Source organism: Crinia signifera, chromosome 7 (assembly GCF_055691185.1).
Source record: "Crinia signifera chromosome 7, ASM5569118v1, whole genome shotgun sequence".
In the NCBI taxonomy this organism is placed as follows: domain Eukaryota; kingdom Metazoa; phylum Chordata; class Amphibia; order Anura; family Myobatrachidae; genus Crinia; species Crinia signifera.
The window spans coordinates 129,499,052-129,514,709 of record NC_139223.1 but is presented as its reverse complement, the minus strand read 5'-3'; the positions used below and the strand labels follow the sequence as shown (position 1 = coordinate 129,514,709).

Below are 15,658 nucleotides of genomic sequence, written 5' to 3'. Positions count from 1 at the left end.
CTTCACTCACTGTTCCCAACTCACTGGTTCTTTTCAGCGAGGTGGAAACGGGGAGTGTGCCCATTAAAACGGCGGGGCTCGCCACAAAATGCAGAAGACTTGCTACATTTGCGACTTTGCTCCTGAAGAAGCTGGGGATTCTACCTCAGGGAAACGCGTTGAGCTACCTTTGAGGGTTTATTTGAGCAATTACCAAGCAATTGGTGAACATTTCTATGGACACAATATCTTTATCCACAAGAAACACTTTCGTAATGGGAATACAAATATAATCTCCTAAACTCAATTGTATCCGGAGGCTGATCCGAGGCGACCCAAGAACTGCTTGTTCATCCAGGTTTACCTCAAAAACATCACAGTTGGGGACGTGGACAATACCATCTGATACTTCTCCACCGATAACCCATTGGAAATTGCTGGCTACCTGGTCAATCATCTGTCACTATACATTAAAGGAGACACATCCCAATTACCATCAAAAAGCACCTTCAGTGGTAATATGCTCTATAACCTGTTTTTAAATTTGATATCTCTGCACTAATGGAATTCCATATGTAATTTTTATATTATATTTTGTATTAAATTGCTAATTAAATTTTATATATTGAGTATATTTATTCACTATTAACAGCCGGCGCTAGTACACTTGCACTCTTTTTGATACATTTGTGACGAACCTTGCTGTCTAAGGGAATCCTCGCTGTCCTCTGAGGATACAACATTGAATACGGTGAGGGGGGGGTTGGACAGAGAAGATGGCTTTTCCTCGGCAAAAATAAGCCCTCCTTGCCAAACAAACCCTGCTCGCTTCCGCACTGAATACACCCCAAAGTGGAGCCATTGCCCATGGCAACCACTAAGCTTCTGTAATATTTCTAGCCTATCGTGTAAAATGACAGAAGCCAATTGGTTTGTACTTTATCTCTTCAATATTGTAAGTATACATCATCTCCCACAATAACTTACATGAATAGCAAAGAGGAACTGAAAACATGGTGGGAAGGAGCTGTAGATTGGTGGGTTATAGCAGATGTGCAGTGCGGGATGCAGAGAAGGTAGGACTAGTTATTGGGTCAGATTAGCAAATGAGGAAGGTGTTCCACAAATAGCAGGGTGCTCAATTGTACAAAACAGTGTGTGGGGGATGTTACATAGGCCTGAGCAGGATGTATGTTGTGGGTAGATATGTACTGCAAGGGTTCAAAGTTTGCGATTTTTCATCCAGATTGTGCATGAAAACCAAATGGGGAAAAAAATAAAACCATTTCCACTTTACAAAGTTCTAAGTTTATCGCATCCAATCTAAGTAACTCTCTGGTGATCTAGATTAGCGCCTGGGGACGCCCAGTGGTTTCATGGAAGCCCTAATGACCCATTTAACCCCCTCGTTTAACACTGAATACTACCATATGTGTTTGCGATATAGCTCAATACACAAGGTGCAACTAAGGCACTCCTAGACAAATGTCATATCTTACCAGAGCTATAGGGTCACTAGGTCGACCCCATTTAGGTCAAAATGCATTGGATCGACAACTGACGATCAACTGGGCTTAGGTCGACATGGCTAAGATCAACAGGGTTGGAAGGTGGACACAAGCATTAGGTCGACAGTCAAAAGTTCAACATGAGTTTTGCATGGTTTTCATCCCAAATGTCGACATAGTCAACATGGACACCGTTAAAGTGTACCGCTGTGCCATGCTTTGGGTACGGTGTCTCGGCACTCTGGTTTATACTTCCACCACACTGTAGTGCAGTGATGGCTAACCTTGAAACCTTGAAACCTCTACAGTTTTAACATGGCCAAATAGCAAAACTGTAGTAGGGCATGCTGGGATGTGTAGTTCAACAACATCTGGAGTGTCAAGGTTAGCCATCACTGCTGTAGTGGATGGTAGGGCATACAGGTGCAGAAGAAAAGCTGCCGTAACTGCATCACACCCCTACTTACACAGAGTTCATCGCACACAGATGTACAAATGCCCCTGAAAGAGACAACAATATAATTATCAATTATAAATATAGCCATTTTGTCCCACTGATGAGTGTATACGGTTACTCTCAGTGGATTTATTATGTGAATCTGAGCCAGATGTATCAAGCTTCAAAAAGTGATAACATGGAGAGTGACAAACAGCCAGCCAATCAACTCCTACCTGTCATGTTAAAGGCTGGGTTTGAAAAATGACAGGTAAAGTAGGAGCTTATTGGCTGGCTGTTTATCACTTTCCATTTATCACTTTTTGTAGCTTGATACATTTGGCCCTTGACACATATAATGAGTGAAAAAGACACTGTACAGTCGAGTCGCAACTGAAGCCACAATAAAATAAAAAATAGGACAGTACATTTGTATCAAACTTTTACCAAATTCTGCATATGACAACTGAGAAATATAGAATCACCTGCCTGAGGCTAATTTGTGAAGATCCCATCAGACATTTACTGTTGGGCGAGGTAAACGGATAGTTAACCAGCAGGATATTGCAGTGTGATAATGTGGAAGATGCTATGATTGCAGAGCCGGGCTCATACATGGCTTTCATACAAAAACACAGAATGAATAAAATATGAGGCGGATGGCAGGAATCTGCTAATGGAAGAGAAAGCACAGGGGAGGAGGGAACAGAGATTGGAAAAGAGGGGGATATTCCCAGGGAGAACTGGTGTATGAAAGGGGGGCCTAATGGGAAGAGAGAATGTCACTGTGTTAACCCATAGTGCTCCAAGCACACATGTAGAGCACTGAACCAAGATCTATACTAATCAGAGTAATGGAAATGCTAATTCATAGTGAGGGAGTGGCTTGCAAAGATAGGGTGGTAGGGGGGGGGGATTACATGTCTGACAAATTGCTAATCAGAAACCTGTATTGCACAAGACTTCACGATGCAATATCAACTACTTAACGTCTGAAAAACCTACAAGAATTATATAATGCACCCTCGATTTAAAGTATATTAAGTGCATGCTTTGCCGTCCATTACTTCTCACGCCCAAATGCACCGGGTTTAGACGCATAAAGCAGCTAAACCCCTACAACGTATTGCGCTTCCAAAACAAATAGACTTTTCACAAATTTCTACTCGCCACCTTATTAGAAAACGTAATGGGCACCTGAGGTAATCGTGCCCATCCATGCAAACAATAGAATATTTCCTGTCACGTTAGATGGGAGATGCAGAGGCCCAAAAACAATTGAACTCGCGACAAAGACTGATGAAGACGCTGCAGACATGAGACAGATGGTAGGGAGCACCCTGCCCGGAAGCGTTAGAACGAACTAATATCTAGGACTCAAGAGAATATCAATTTCCTAGGAACCAGCATCATAATACAATATGGCTTCCTCCTCACTGTGTGGTTAATGAATACACGAATACAGTTCCAAAGATTTTCTTTCGGACGAAGCTCTAGTCTCTTGTCTTGAGGGAAAAAAAAAAAACGTATTGTCAGGTTATGGAAACAGAAAGAAGAAACTATCAGATAGGCTTGCATGTAGGCTATGCTTTTTTTATTTTCACAAGTGAATAGCTGAAAATACATTTTGGTCACGGGCCAGGGATTTCTATGATTTTCAGGGCTATATAAAGACTTCTCATTTATAGCTCTCCATTAGCAGCTGCTACCATTCAGTCTATCCACAAGTCACCTTCTAAAAAGCTACATCCAAATCAGTGGCATCTGCTACAGATGAACCAGTATCTTGTCTTGAGATGGCTGGAGGTCTAGAATAACCAGAGGGCAGCTTCAGATCTCCACTGACATCTGTATAGCAGTGAAGGGCTTTGAGGTTAATGGCCGGGGAGCCATTTCCTCACAAATATGACCCTACTGTTTCCTCTGATGAGCATTATACAAAAGGTGCAGAAGTATATACTATGTCACCAATTATAGATAAGCTTGCAATTTGTTTCATCTAATCAACTATACATAAATACACACACACACACACACACACACTTCAGGCATAGCTTACTAAAAACGAGTGGCAAGTGAATGTCAAAATTGGTGTGACAATTACCAATATCGTCTGCATACTCCTCTCCATCATTGGCCTTAAGCCTCTAGTTGTATGTTGATTGAGTCCTCACTACTTACATTTAAGCTGTAATGTGTATTGAACTGTGGTGCTCTTTTATTTGTACTGTATTTTTTGTGATTTATTCAATGTTATGCCAAGTTTTGTCTCCCTGTATTGTTCCTTTGTACGGCGCTGTGAAACACTTGTGGCGCCTTATAAATAAAATTATAATAATAATAATAATAATAATAATAATAATACCAAGAAAACATTTTTATTCATCATCATGACGTGTAAGGTTTCCCTTTTATAGGAAAATCGAAATCTTTGTTTACACAACATTTTTTATTTGATTTTATATAACAAAAGGTGAGCAACGCTGGCATTTTTAGCCGATATTTTACAATTTCTCTCAGAGATGTTGGCAGTCAAAGAGTTAAACACAATCTAATGCACTAACCCTTTTGTCAGTGGTTCCCAAGTTTCTGGAATAATGACATCCTAGACAGAGCATCAGCATGGTTTTCACATCAGCCTTAGGATAAAAGATGTTTTTGTTGATGAATGTTAAAAAATAAAAAAGGTATAGAGCGGTGTAACATTATGCCTCAGATTGTCCGCATGATTTAGGATTGGCAGTACCTAGTACACTGGATTTGCCTATCACATAGACCACAAATAATTAGATATAATCCTGGACCACCAACCCAGCACCCCTGGGAAGACCCACAGTTTGGCAATCACTACTCTAGGTTCTGGCTCATGGCCCAACTATTGGAGTCTCAAATTTGCCCTAAAGAGTACATCTCTATTTTAAGCAAGCAAGCACCCAGCACAGGGGTTCCCAAATTTTTTTGAATCACGGCACCTAAAGCATCAGAATTATTTTGTGCACCTCTAGGTTAAAGGTTTCTCATTGAGAAAGTTAGAAGCAAATAAGTTAGATTAATTGTATAACCTCAATATTCCAACTCGTGCTATATAAATTATACAATATTAGTTGGCAGCCCTACTAGTCTTCCCTGAGGGAAAGAGAACAAATAAACCACTTTAGATAAATTGTGTTTAGATCTCATCATTCGGATCAGTTATGTAGTAATGGACAGGATTCACTTCTGTTTGTGCACAATTTGACTATTATATTGGTCATAAATAACTTGAATTGGTCCTGGACCACCAACCCAGGGCACCCATGCAAGTCCTCCAGGCACCTCAGAATGCCGCAGCACACAGTTTGGGAACCACTGCCCTAGGCCAACTAATCTGTGTGGCAGAATGATTCTAGTAGTTGCCTCCCCTTGTGATTTTTTCTCTTTTTTTGCAGTATCACAGAGGGGAGGCAGAGCTCATAGCTGCCTTACCTCTGGTTTCTCCCTGACAATCCATGTATTTCCAATGGAGAACTACAAATATGATGAGTTTTGACAAGAAAAGGGAGAAAAGAATAGTGTGCCTTGCATAGTGAGGCGCCAAGCTCGAAGCATGGCGAGCAAAGCAAGCGTGTCACACTAATTAGGGGGCCATGTTGACATTGACACCAAGAAAAGTGAAAAACTCATGTCGACCGTTTTAGGTGTCTGCATTTCTCTTGTTAACATTTTGACCATGTTGATCTATTGCATATCAAAGTTTTGGGGTAGACCTATTGACGGTCTTTTTAGACACCCTGGGCCAAATGTCATAGGGTGAGAGTTTCAGAAAGTGAGAGATTTTGGGAGAGTTTTCCCATGTTTTTTAAAGCAGCAATCAATTACATGGCAAAATCAACCTGGTTTTGCAGTGTAATTGATTGCTGCTTTAAAAAACACGGGAAAACTCTCCCAAAATCTCTCACTTTCTGAAACTCTTACCCTATTACATTTGGCCCCCTGTGTAATAATTCACACCCTTTTACCTCTGCGTGTTCCTATTGGGGTATTTCATTTATTACAGGAGCAGAAAGAGGATTACTACGACACACGGACCATTGACCACTTTCACAGTAAAGTGCGTCCGGTGTCGTGATGATTCGCAACTCGTGCGTTCAGGGTTAATAGGATTGACCTCTTCTAATGAAATTTGTTTTTAAAAAAAAATACTGACATCTAAATACTGTATGTCCACCATACAACTGGCACAAATATAATGATAGCGTTTGTCATGGTGATCAGCAGATCACTTTTTGAGTACATCCCTTCAGTACATAGCCAGGGGCTAGATGCAGTGTTTCCAATGTGAGAAATAGCAGGAAATCGGTCCTCTTCTCCTCGCTCCCTTCCCCCCAAGAAACAATTACACTCATACTGGTGTTATTTGCGGCCATTTTATATATGCTTCCCGGCACCTTAAAATAGTGCATTTATTTTATCTTTTGGCTTAGATAGAAAGGTTACTTTATTATTATTATACATACAGATCCGCATCTCATTTCACAGGATCCCACCCTCTGGAGCACAGCTGGGCAGCTCATATCCTATCTTTGTACAGGCAACAATGCTTTAGAATTCTGGACTCATTATTATAGTTATTTATAAAGCCACAGCATTTTCCCACACAAAAGGACACTCTATAGCATTTCTAAATACTGCCCACAAATGTCACCCACAGAAAGCAATATTGCTTCTCCACATTGTGACTACAGCTGTTGTGGTACTACAAGTCCCAGCACGCACTAAGTCTCAGAGACTACCCCTGAGGAAATGTCATATTTTAAATATTCATAGCAGAAACCCGCCAAGCAGAAAGTATGCAGGGGCAGCGTCACGTGTAAACAAGCTGGAGGACTTCACTTGTTCAATTCTTACAAGTGATTGAGGGCAGAAAGGCATTAGTGCAATAATACACCAGTTTGACATGCCCAATAAAGGGTACTTATGTAATATCTGGGCTCCAGTTTTTCTTATGAGACCGCGTCCACTCGCCATGCTTCGGGCGCGGTGGCTTGCTGCGCTTGCCACACTATATAAAATCAACTCCATGCGTAGTTGAATAGTAGGGGTATGAAAAAATGGGGTGCATTTAACATGGGAGCCCAGATAATACATAAGTACCCAATAAAGTGTTTTTGTGCCAGGCATCCCCACCATATGATAGTGTCTTAGGGCGGGATGTTTTAATATACATCACCGCCCTTCGCCTGACAGCCGCCGCAATGCTGCCGCACATGTACTAACATATGCGGCTAGAATCGGGTTGCGTTGACAGAGACCCCCGCGATACCTGTAATGTGGTCTGCGGGGGTCTCCGTCACATCCCGGCGGCTGCCAGTGTCCCCCTGCGTCTCCTCCTCCCCCCTGCAGCCGGATGTCCTCCCGACTGCGACACCTGCTGGGGGAGGAGGAGATCAAAGGAGGACGGGAGGGGGGGGATGGCGGGCGGCGATAGAAGACCATAGGCTTCTATAGGGTATCGCCACCCAGAGGAATGTGGCTGCATATTTGTGCACACACAGGTTGATAGAATTGGTAAGCAAGTCAAATGGAGGAATGGCCAATGACACCTTATAAACAGAAATATCAGTGGAGACAAAAATAGTGAGACACAGACACAAGAATGTCCTCTTGTAACAATAAGTGTAATCCATACTGCTCCCATTAATCAGTTTACTGCATGTGGAGGTACGGATGGTGGAAAGGGAGGGGCTCTGGCCAGGTCTGTGGCATTATTACTTGCAAAACATGAGAAAATGTATAAATTCACCATCGGTAATCTCAGGCTTACACCCTTAACACTTAAATTACTAAACTTATCTAAAATAACGACACGGACACAAGTGCTGGCGTTTCAAAATAACGAATGTCAAATTTATTTTGACAACAGACTAATGACTATAAATATTGGTGGCGGCACTAAAGAACGGTCATACTAAAGAAAAGGGGGTGGGTAGGATCACCATAGCATTCACACACCGCTGGTGACCAACTCTCCCAGCCAACCACCCGTGTCGGTGGTGGCAGCCATCTTCCGTGCATAGAAGTATGGCTCGTGACAATCGATGCCTGGAGAGCACACCCACTATCTACACACATTCCATCTACACAATTGACTGTTCTTTACCGCCGCCGAATGAAGAAAATAAATAGAGACAGAAAAATAGGGACGGGAGGGTGGGGAAAAAACTTCCAAAGAGGAAGCCACTTCCCTATCACAAGACCCTTCTCCCCTTCCCAACTCCTCCCCTTGCACCCATTGGCTGCCAGACGCAGCATACTGTCTAATCCAAACAAAACTGCTAACTTGCTTCAGCCTGACCCCCTTCGGTGATTTATGTCACCTCCATCTTAATCAGCCATCGGTGTTTCTTAAACTTTAGCGAGAGCTGCTCCTAAGAGGCACGTATTATATACAGACCAGTAATGCCACACAATGGAAACTCTGATTGACAATTTAATTAAATAAATAAACGCACACCATTATTGTGGACTATTACTCTGCACCAAAATCTATATAAAACATGGCTTCTATAAAATGGGACAGAGACTGTTAAGCCCCGTACACACAGGGCGATGAAGCCTCCGTGCTAGGCAAAACCCTGCGATCTAGCAGGATAGACAGTGCATGCGCTGTCTATATCTGCGGGTGATACTATGAGGCATACACATGGAGTGATCCGCGCTGGTCAGATCACTTAGAAAATGGGGCTTAAAATCGCCCCATGTGAGATGCACAATCAATCTCAACACTGGTAAAACATGACCTTTACAGCCTTCATTTTTTGTCACGGATAATGAAAATATAAGGTACTTGTGTAGTTTCACAGCGGCAGGCTACGCTATGTTGTCAGCGTAGCCCAACGGCTGCCTTGCGAAGTCAGCGTAGTGTCCCCACGACAGCCCTGCGTATTCAGCGGAGTGTCCCCGTCAGGCAGCGTAGTCACCGTACCGTCCACGCAAGCTGCAGCTCTGTCCCTAGTGAGCGCCTCACACAGCGCTGGTAACCGCCAGATCCCGTGCACTGGTGGATGCACGAGCATCTCAGTAATTCGTCAAGGATGCATATTACATACTGGCAAACGCCTCCATTTCAAAACCCCACTATCCACGTCAGCCTGAAGCGTGGCAAGTGCAGCGAGCCTCCCGAGGGGACACGCTACGTGTCCTCCCGACCTGTTCATACCCCCACTATCCACGTCGGCGTGGAGTTGATTTTATAAAGTGTGGAGAGAGCAGCGAGCCCCGTGAGTAATCCACATCCGCTCGCCACGCTTCGACCTTGGTGGCACACTTCACTCGCCACACTTTATAAAATCAACTCCACGCCTCTGTCCTAAAGACTTTTTGGTAGCTTAAGGTATCAGAAATTTGAGGTTAAAAGGACATATTGCATTTACTACAAGGAATGTTCCAGAGAGGCATTTACCCCTAGGATACTAAGCCAAAGGGGGTATGGGGAAAGATTTACAAGACACTTTATAAGGGCAGCAGGTTGCTCCTTAATCCTTTGAGTGGCAACATTGCTGTGAGCAATCCTCAAATATTCGCTAAAAATACCAGCATTGCTCACCGTTCTTTTAGTATACATAAATGCAAATACAGCCAAGTCAATTAATTAAAGGTCACTTATATGTTAGTTGGGCGCCCACTAAGCTATTTGCCTAGTTTGACGCTTTGGGCTCGGTGGCTCGCCACACTATATAAAATCAACTCCATGCCGACATGGATAGTGGGGGTATGAGCGTACTAACTATAGTGGGCGCCCAACTAACATATAAGTACCAATTCAAGTTTAGTTAAATATTACACCCAAAAAGAGAACAGCGAGCGGCGCTGGCATTTTTAACAGATATTTTGAGGATCTATCACAGCAACGTTGGCACTCAAAGGGTTAATAAAGAGGGTTTGCCTGGCAATTTTTACAACTATTTTGCCAAATTCCATTGGCATTCAAAGCGTTAAACTGACATCAGCACCTGCATTATAAAAACAAAACCCCCAAAAAAATCTGTTATCGCTGTAAGGAAGAAAAAAAAGGGAAAAAAAATCTGTTTCAATTATTTCTGTCCCCTTCCACATCTTTTTGTGTGGTCGACAATGACAGTTTTGTTACATTTATTAAATAAAGAAAAATTGAATCAAAACGCTTGAACTTTCAGCTCTGGAACAAAATGACAGCAGTTACCACTGATCTATAACAGAGCTGAATGACGGGGAGATGTGAGGAGTAAGATTTAATTAATTCCTGCACAGCCAGACAACACTGCAACACCAAGGAAACTGTCTACTGTTAGGAAAGGACCTGTCATTTCCTTCCAGGTAAAAAAGAGAGAAGGGTAGACAGCAGGGAACAATGAGAAACAAACAGGCATGACAAAAGTCTATGTGAAGGAAGAACAGAGACTGTATTGCCCTCCATCTGTAAGGATGCACTGCAGAACAGAAGCAGCCAGCGAAACCAATCACATCCAGAAAATACAGTGCGGCGCAAATACTCTTAACTGTCACAACGGCACCATGTATCGTCACTCATTTTCCCTCACACCTTTTAGAAAATACACAGGAAAGGGAGAGACGATATCTTACTTTAAGAAGCCATACTGCACACAACCGGGCATGGTGGTGGAACCTCATGGAAATAAGCTGTAACACAGGCATTTACAACTTTTGTCCTCAAGGCACCTTAATGATGGTTATACTCTGGCTGAGGTATCATTCCGTCATCCAGCAATATGTCTGTGAGCGACATCGTTCACATACATGTACACATTGTGTCGGTGGTGCAGCTGTGTGTATGGAAGATTTGTCGACCGCCCCCATATATATTTGCAGCACAAACCAGCTGTGATTGGTATTGCAATTAAGCAGGCACATTTAATGTGCCCGCTAGTTGTGACGTCAGTCACAACTGATCAGACAATGTATTCAGAACACACTGCCCGATCTATCTGCAGATATATCTTCAGCTGAACTGATCTACAGATATATCTTTAGGTGTGTAACCAGCCTTAAACTGGATACACACTGGCCAATATATCGTCCGTTCAATCGATATATCGCTGTACCTTCGGGCAGTGTGTACCAGCGATATGTCTGAATGGAGTCATTTACAGACATATTGTGTATAAGTGCAACACAGCCGACAGCCCATATACCGTAAGATATATTGGCGCATTGTGTTGTGTGTACGGACAATCCACCAACCGCCTGTACACATGCACCAGTGTGTATGGAGAACACATAGCCCAATCAGTCTGTAGTAGTATCTTTTAGTGTGTAACCAGCCTAAAGGTGCCAATGGTTGGATGCTTTTTGAACTTTTTAGTTCAAAACGCATCACTTGCAGTTCGCACCGTGTTTCTATGTGGCTTGTAATGCGACGCACGCCCCGGCGCATTGCATATAGCAAAGTACAAAAAATATGTGTAGGCAGTACTTTTTTTTTTACTCGATTGCATTGCATCTACTTCAAAATTAGCGTAGTACACAATGCACACCACACATTGCACCGTGTGGGCACCTTAAAACAGTGCAGGTTTTAGTGATATCCAAGCTGCAGCACAGGCTGTTAATTCAAATAATTAAAGGTACTTATTAAGTCACCGGTGTTCAAGTAAAGATATAATCAAAATCTGGACTGTAAATGTGCATTGTTAACCATAAATATTAATGTCTGCTGTAGCAGTAAAGTGCTATGATGGAAGTTTACAAATTGTACAGTAAAGCTGGACACACACTACATGAAAAAAGGGCCTAATTCAGACTCCATCGCAGGCTGTGGGGAGGAGCACAGCACAGGGCATGGCTGCCCTGCTTGGCAGGTCCCTTCCACGCAAAATTTTTACGGGCACATCACTAAAGTGGGAGAACTTCACTACACAGCAAAGCACTTGCACATTACCAGCTGCTCTGCCTAGCTGCGAAGACAGGTGTAGGTGCTGCATGACATCACACACAAACCTCCCCTTGAGCATTACGGCAACACTTGCGTTGTTCGGACTGCACCCACAAAACGCAGGCACGATGCCCTCTGTCAGCTCTGAAACTGTGGTAGTCAGTTTCAGGGCTCCCACATGCGTGCTCAATTCTGAATCAAGCCCAAAATGCACTGATCTGATAAATATGCCATTTCAGTGTACACAATGGGCAATTTCTTTCTGGGTGTGTACATTCTTTTGATTTCTACATGAGACTTGTGAGGTCGGGAACGATATAGCATGTGCAGCTCATGCTATTTCGTCCTCCCAATCCATTTATTGGGAGAGTCAGCCAGTTATCATCTGGTCGGACCCAATAAATGGATAGTGGGCACCCACTAAACAAAGTGTTTATGCGATGGAATGATCATTGCCTGCCGCATTCAAAATGCATGCGATAGCTGCATGGGTCACCCCATCGGGCATGCATCTCACCCAGGGAATGACCTACAGGAGCGTGCACTTACATGTACATGATGTGGACGAAATGTATTGTTCTGAAATGAACAATAGACGGTCTGATTAATTACCTAGTGCAGCAGTTCCCAAGCGTTTTCTCTCCCGTACCCCTTGATGAGGCTTTTACAATTACCTCCTCCTCTCAATTTTAAATATTCATAATGCTTACAAGTAAAGTGGAAGCGAGCGGTATGTGTGTCCTTATATTATATTAAGTAGTAGCAGAGGAGTAGTGTGCAGTCAGGAGTCCGGTCCCTCTGTCACTGGCTGTGTACGGTCTCCAGGGTTCCTGCTAAAGTCTGTACTGCGTTTCCCGAGCCGGGCAGCGCCACTAAGCACTCCATCAGCTGTTGCCCGGCCCTGCCCCCGCAACCCGGCTGTGTGCAGCGTGATGTTAGCAAGGTCACACTGCACACAGCCGGGGGATGGAGCCAGGACCAGGCAGCATCTGAAGCTGAGCGCAGCGCTTATCTCAGTGCTCAGTTTGTCGGCGCTTCCCGGCAGGAGGGAGCGCAGGCAGTGGCACTCCCAAGAATTTTCCGGGTCTTCAGTCTGCGCACTGGAGCATAACCCGGAAAAGTCTCGGGAGTACCAGGGGTGGGGTTAATGCCGCTGCTTTCTCCACACATGTCAGCGTGAGGCAAATGATCGCTGATGTCGGAGGGCAGCGTGGGCAGCTCCCAGTAGGTTGCTGGTTCGGAGTCGCTAATGATGCTGCAGACGGAAACAAGAGTGACAAAGTGTGGTTCGTCTCAATGGCAATAGGAAACTTCTTCCACCATCGGAAAACTTCTTCCGCCATTACCAATATTATTTTCAAGTACTTACAAATGGTCTTCAGCATACCCCCAGGGGTACAAATACCCCATGGGGGGGAACCACTGCCCTAGTGTGTACCCCGCAATACACCAACATTCATTACTGCCCCTTGTGGAGAGTAGATGGTATTTGCTACTACTGGGAGGATTCACCGACTGCTACTAAGCAATGTACAGTTGAGGTTTCCAGATATAGTACAGTATTGATAACAACACATCCTAAGGGGTATGCGGTCACTGGGTAGACAATGTCTAGGTCGACAATGACAAAAAGGTCGATACAAGCTTATGGTTGAAATGAGTTTGTCACTTTGTCACTTTTTTTGTTCAAAACAAAGGTGGTTTATCATACTTTACTATCCAAGTGGGCATGGCATGGGTATATAACAGTGTGCAGAGTGCAGCAAGGCACCATGCCCCAAGCATGGCGAGCGCAGCAAGCCATGCGCAGGGACACGGTACACTTACATGGTGTCTATGTTGACCTAGACCTGGTGTACCATTTATACCGTAACCATCCTAAGGAGCCACATGTGTTATTTTATCAGTTACTTGTATAACCTCAGCAATAGAGAGAGGTGATAATGACCCCAGTATTTCAAAACATTTCCTTTTGCCGCAGTTGGCCAAAATGTTCTAGCAGCTGAGAGTAAAATGCAGTTAACACCAGCCCACTACATTCAGCAAGGCGCACTTGGAGAAAATTGCTGATCCTGTAATCTTCAGTGCAGAGAAGAACCAATAATGCATTCTCTTAGAACACAATACAGGACAGGAGACAGCTAAGGTGTTCACTCCTGCAATGCAGTTCAAAAGATAACTGTGATAAACCATTGGAAGTGACCTCTACAGCGTCCTGCAGGGGGATGACGGGTGTGGTAAATAGACCCTCATCTAACTCATGTGTCTCCACACTGCACACTGATTGTGGTCACCTGGTCTCACATTACATACAGGACACTTACACATTATTTATTATTACTACCAGTAAATACTGGTATAGCGCACACATATTCCACAGCACTTTACAATATTTGAACATTCACATCAGTCCCTGCCCCAGTGGAGCTTACAATCTATATTCCCTACCACATGTACATGCACACACATTAAATCTAGGGTTCATTATGTTGGGAGCCAATTAACCTACCTGTATATTTTTGGAATGTGGGGGTAGGGAAACCATACTACACATACTAGGTTACCTGTAACATTTAGGGCTCTTTCACGCATGAACAAAAACATGAAAAATGCTTTAGGAATAGTTTACATAGGAGTCGGTGGTTCGGATCCCACCACTAAAAAAAAAATATGTTTAAAGATTTAAGTGCCGCTACCAACTTATTCAAGGCTGTATAGCATAAAAGCACAATCAATGGAAATTGCATTTACAGAACAAATTACATCAAGTGCACCTGTATCCATTTACCCAGCACATGTGTATGAATGAGCCCTTCAACACAAGAGCATGCATCATTGTTCCAACACAAGAGCATGCACCTACTTCACCTACCTCCACAAAATACTCATCCATGTCTCCGTCAGTTTCACAGCTTGTAAGTAATCCAGGGCTCACACTTCCAGTGAAAACACACAGTGCTGTGCCAACTCCAGGTTAAAAAATAAATCCAGGACACAGACAGTATCTGCAGTTAAGAAAAAAAAAATCAAATATTTTTCAAATTGTCAGAGATGCATCCGTACAAGTCAATGATAAGCGATAAAGGGTCAGGAATATCCAGCAAGGACTCTGGGAGGTTGGCAATCACAGTGTACTGTATGTCTGTCTGTCTGCCTTGTAGTCATTAAGCAGTCGCAAGGGTCAGGGTATCCTTATTCATTATAGCTAATAAGCATCTTACTCCTGATTCTCCAATAACGGAGGCTGGTGAGAGGACGAGACAGGGAGGACATGCAAATGATCCCAGCTCCCTCTCTTCTCTTTGTTCTCAAAAATGAGAAGGGTTAATTAGGGACATAACCAGAAGACAGATCTGCATTCCACCCATCTATGACTCCATAGCATAACCTTCACTCACAGGTCCTTCTAGACAGGCTCACATCTCTCTCTGACTCAGGGATCTTGCATTGACAGGATTTTAACTGAACTCAGCTGCTCTCAGTCAGCTCCTCCTATAGAGGTCAGGCATGCAAGGCACAACCCCTCCTCTACACACTCATGCTCCCTGCTAGATGGATGGAGTGTGTTACACACACAAAGGGGCTGATGTTTCATTGTGTGTGTGTGTGAGAGAGAGAGATCAGAATCATCTTTTAGGAAGCTCAAACATGTATACAGCTCTATATGACTTGATTACATTTATATAAATCATAGTTACATGCAACAAGCGTTATATGACTGGATTCTGCTGTTTTATAATGACACTGTCAGCTCTTAGGAACAGGATCCTTCTTCGTTATTATTATGTTCGTTATTATTTTCATTCCGTTTAATGACGAAAAAGC

The 15,658-nt window shown here is 43.4% G+C and overlaps 1 protein-coding gene across 1 annotated transcript in view; it reads right to left on the bottom strand.

The window, feature by feature from the left end:
• LOC146020580 (unconventional myosin-X-like) overlaps positions 1-15,334 on the bottom strand; it is a 121,945-nt gene extending 106,611 nt beyond the window's left edge. The window contains exons 1-2 of the mRNA XM_083153812.1: positions 15,232-15,334; positions 14,706-14,838 (exon numbers count right to left, since the gene is read on the bottom strand). Coding sequence (XP_083009938.1) covers positions 14,706-14,726 — 21 coding nt within the window. The 5' untranslated portion in view covers positions 14,727-14,838; positions 15,232-15,334. The remainder of the gene's footprint in view (positions 1-14,705; positions 14,839-15,231) is intronic.
• Between the last annotated feature and the right edge of the window lie 324 nt (positions 15,335-15,658).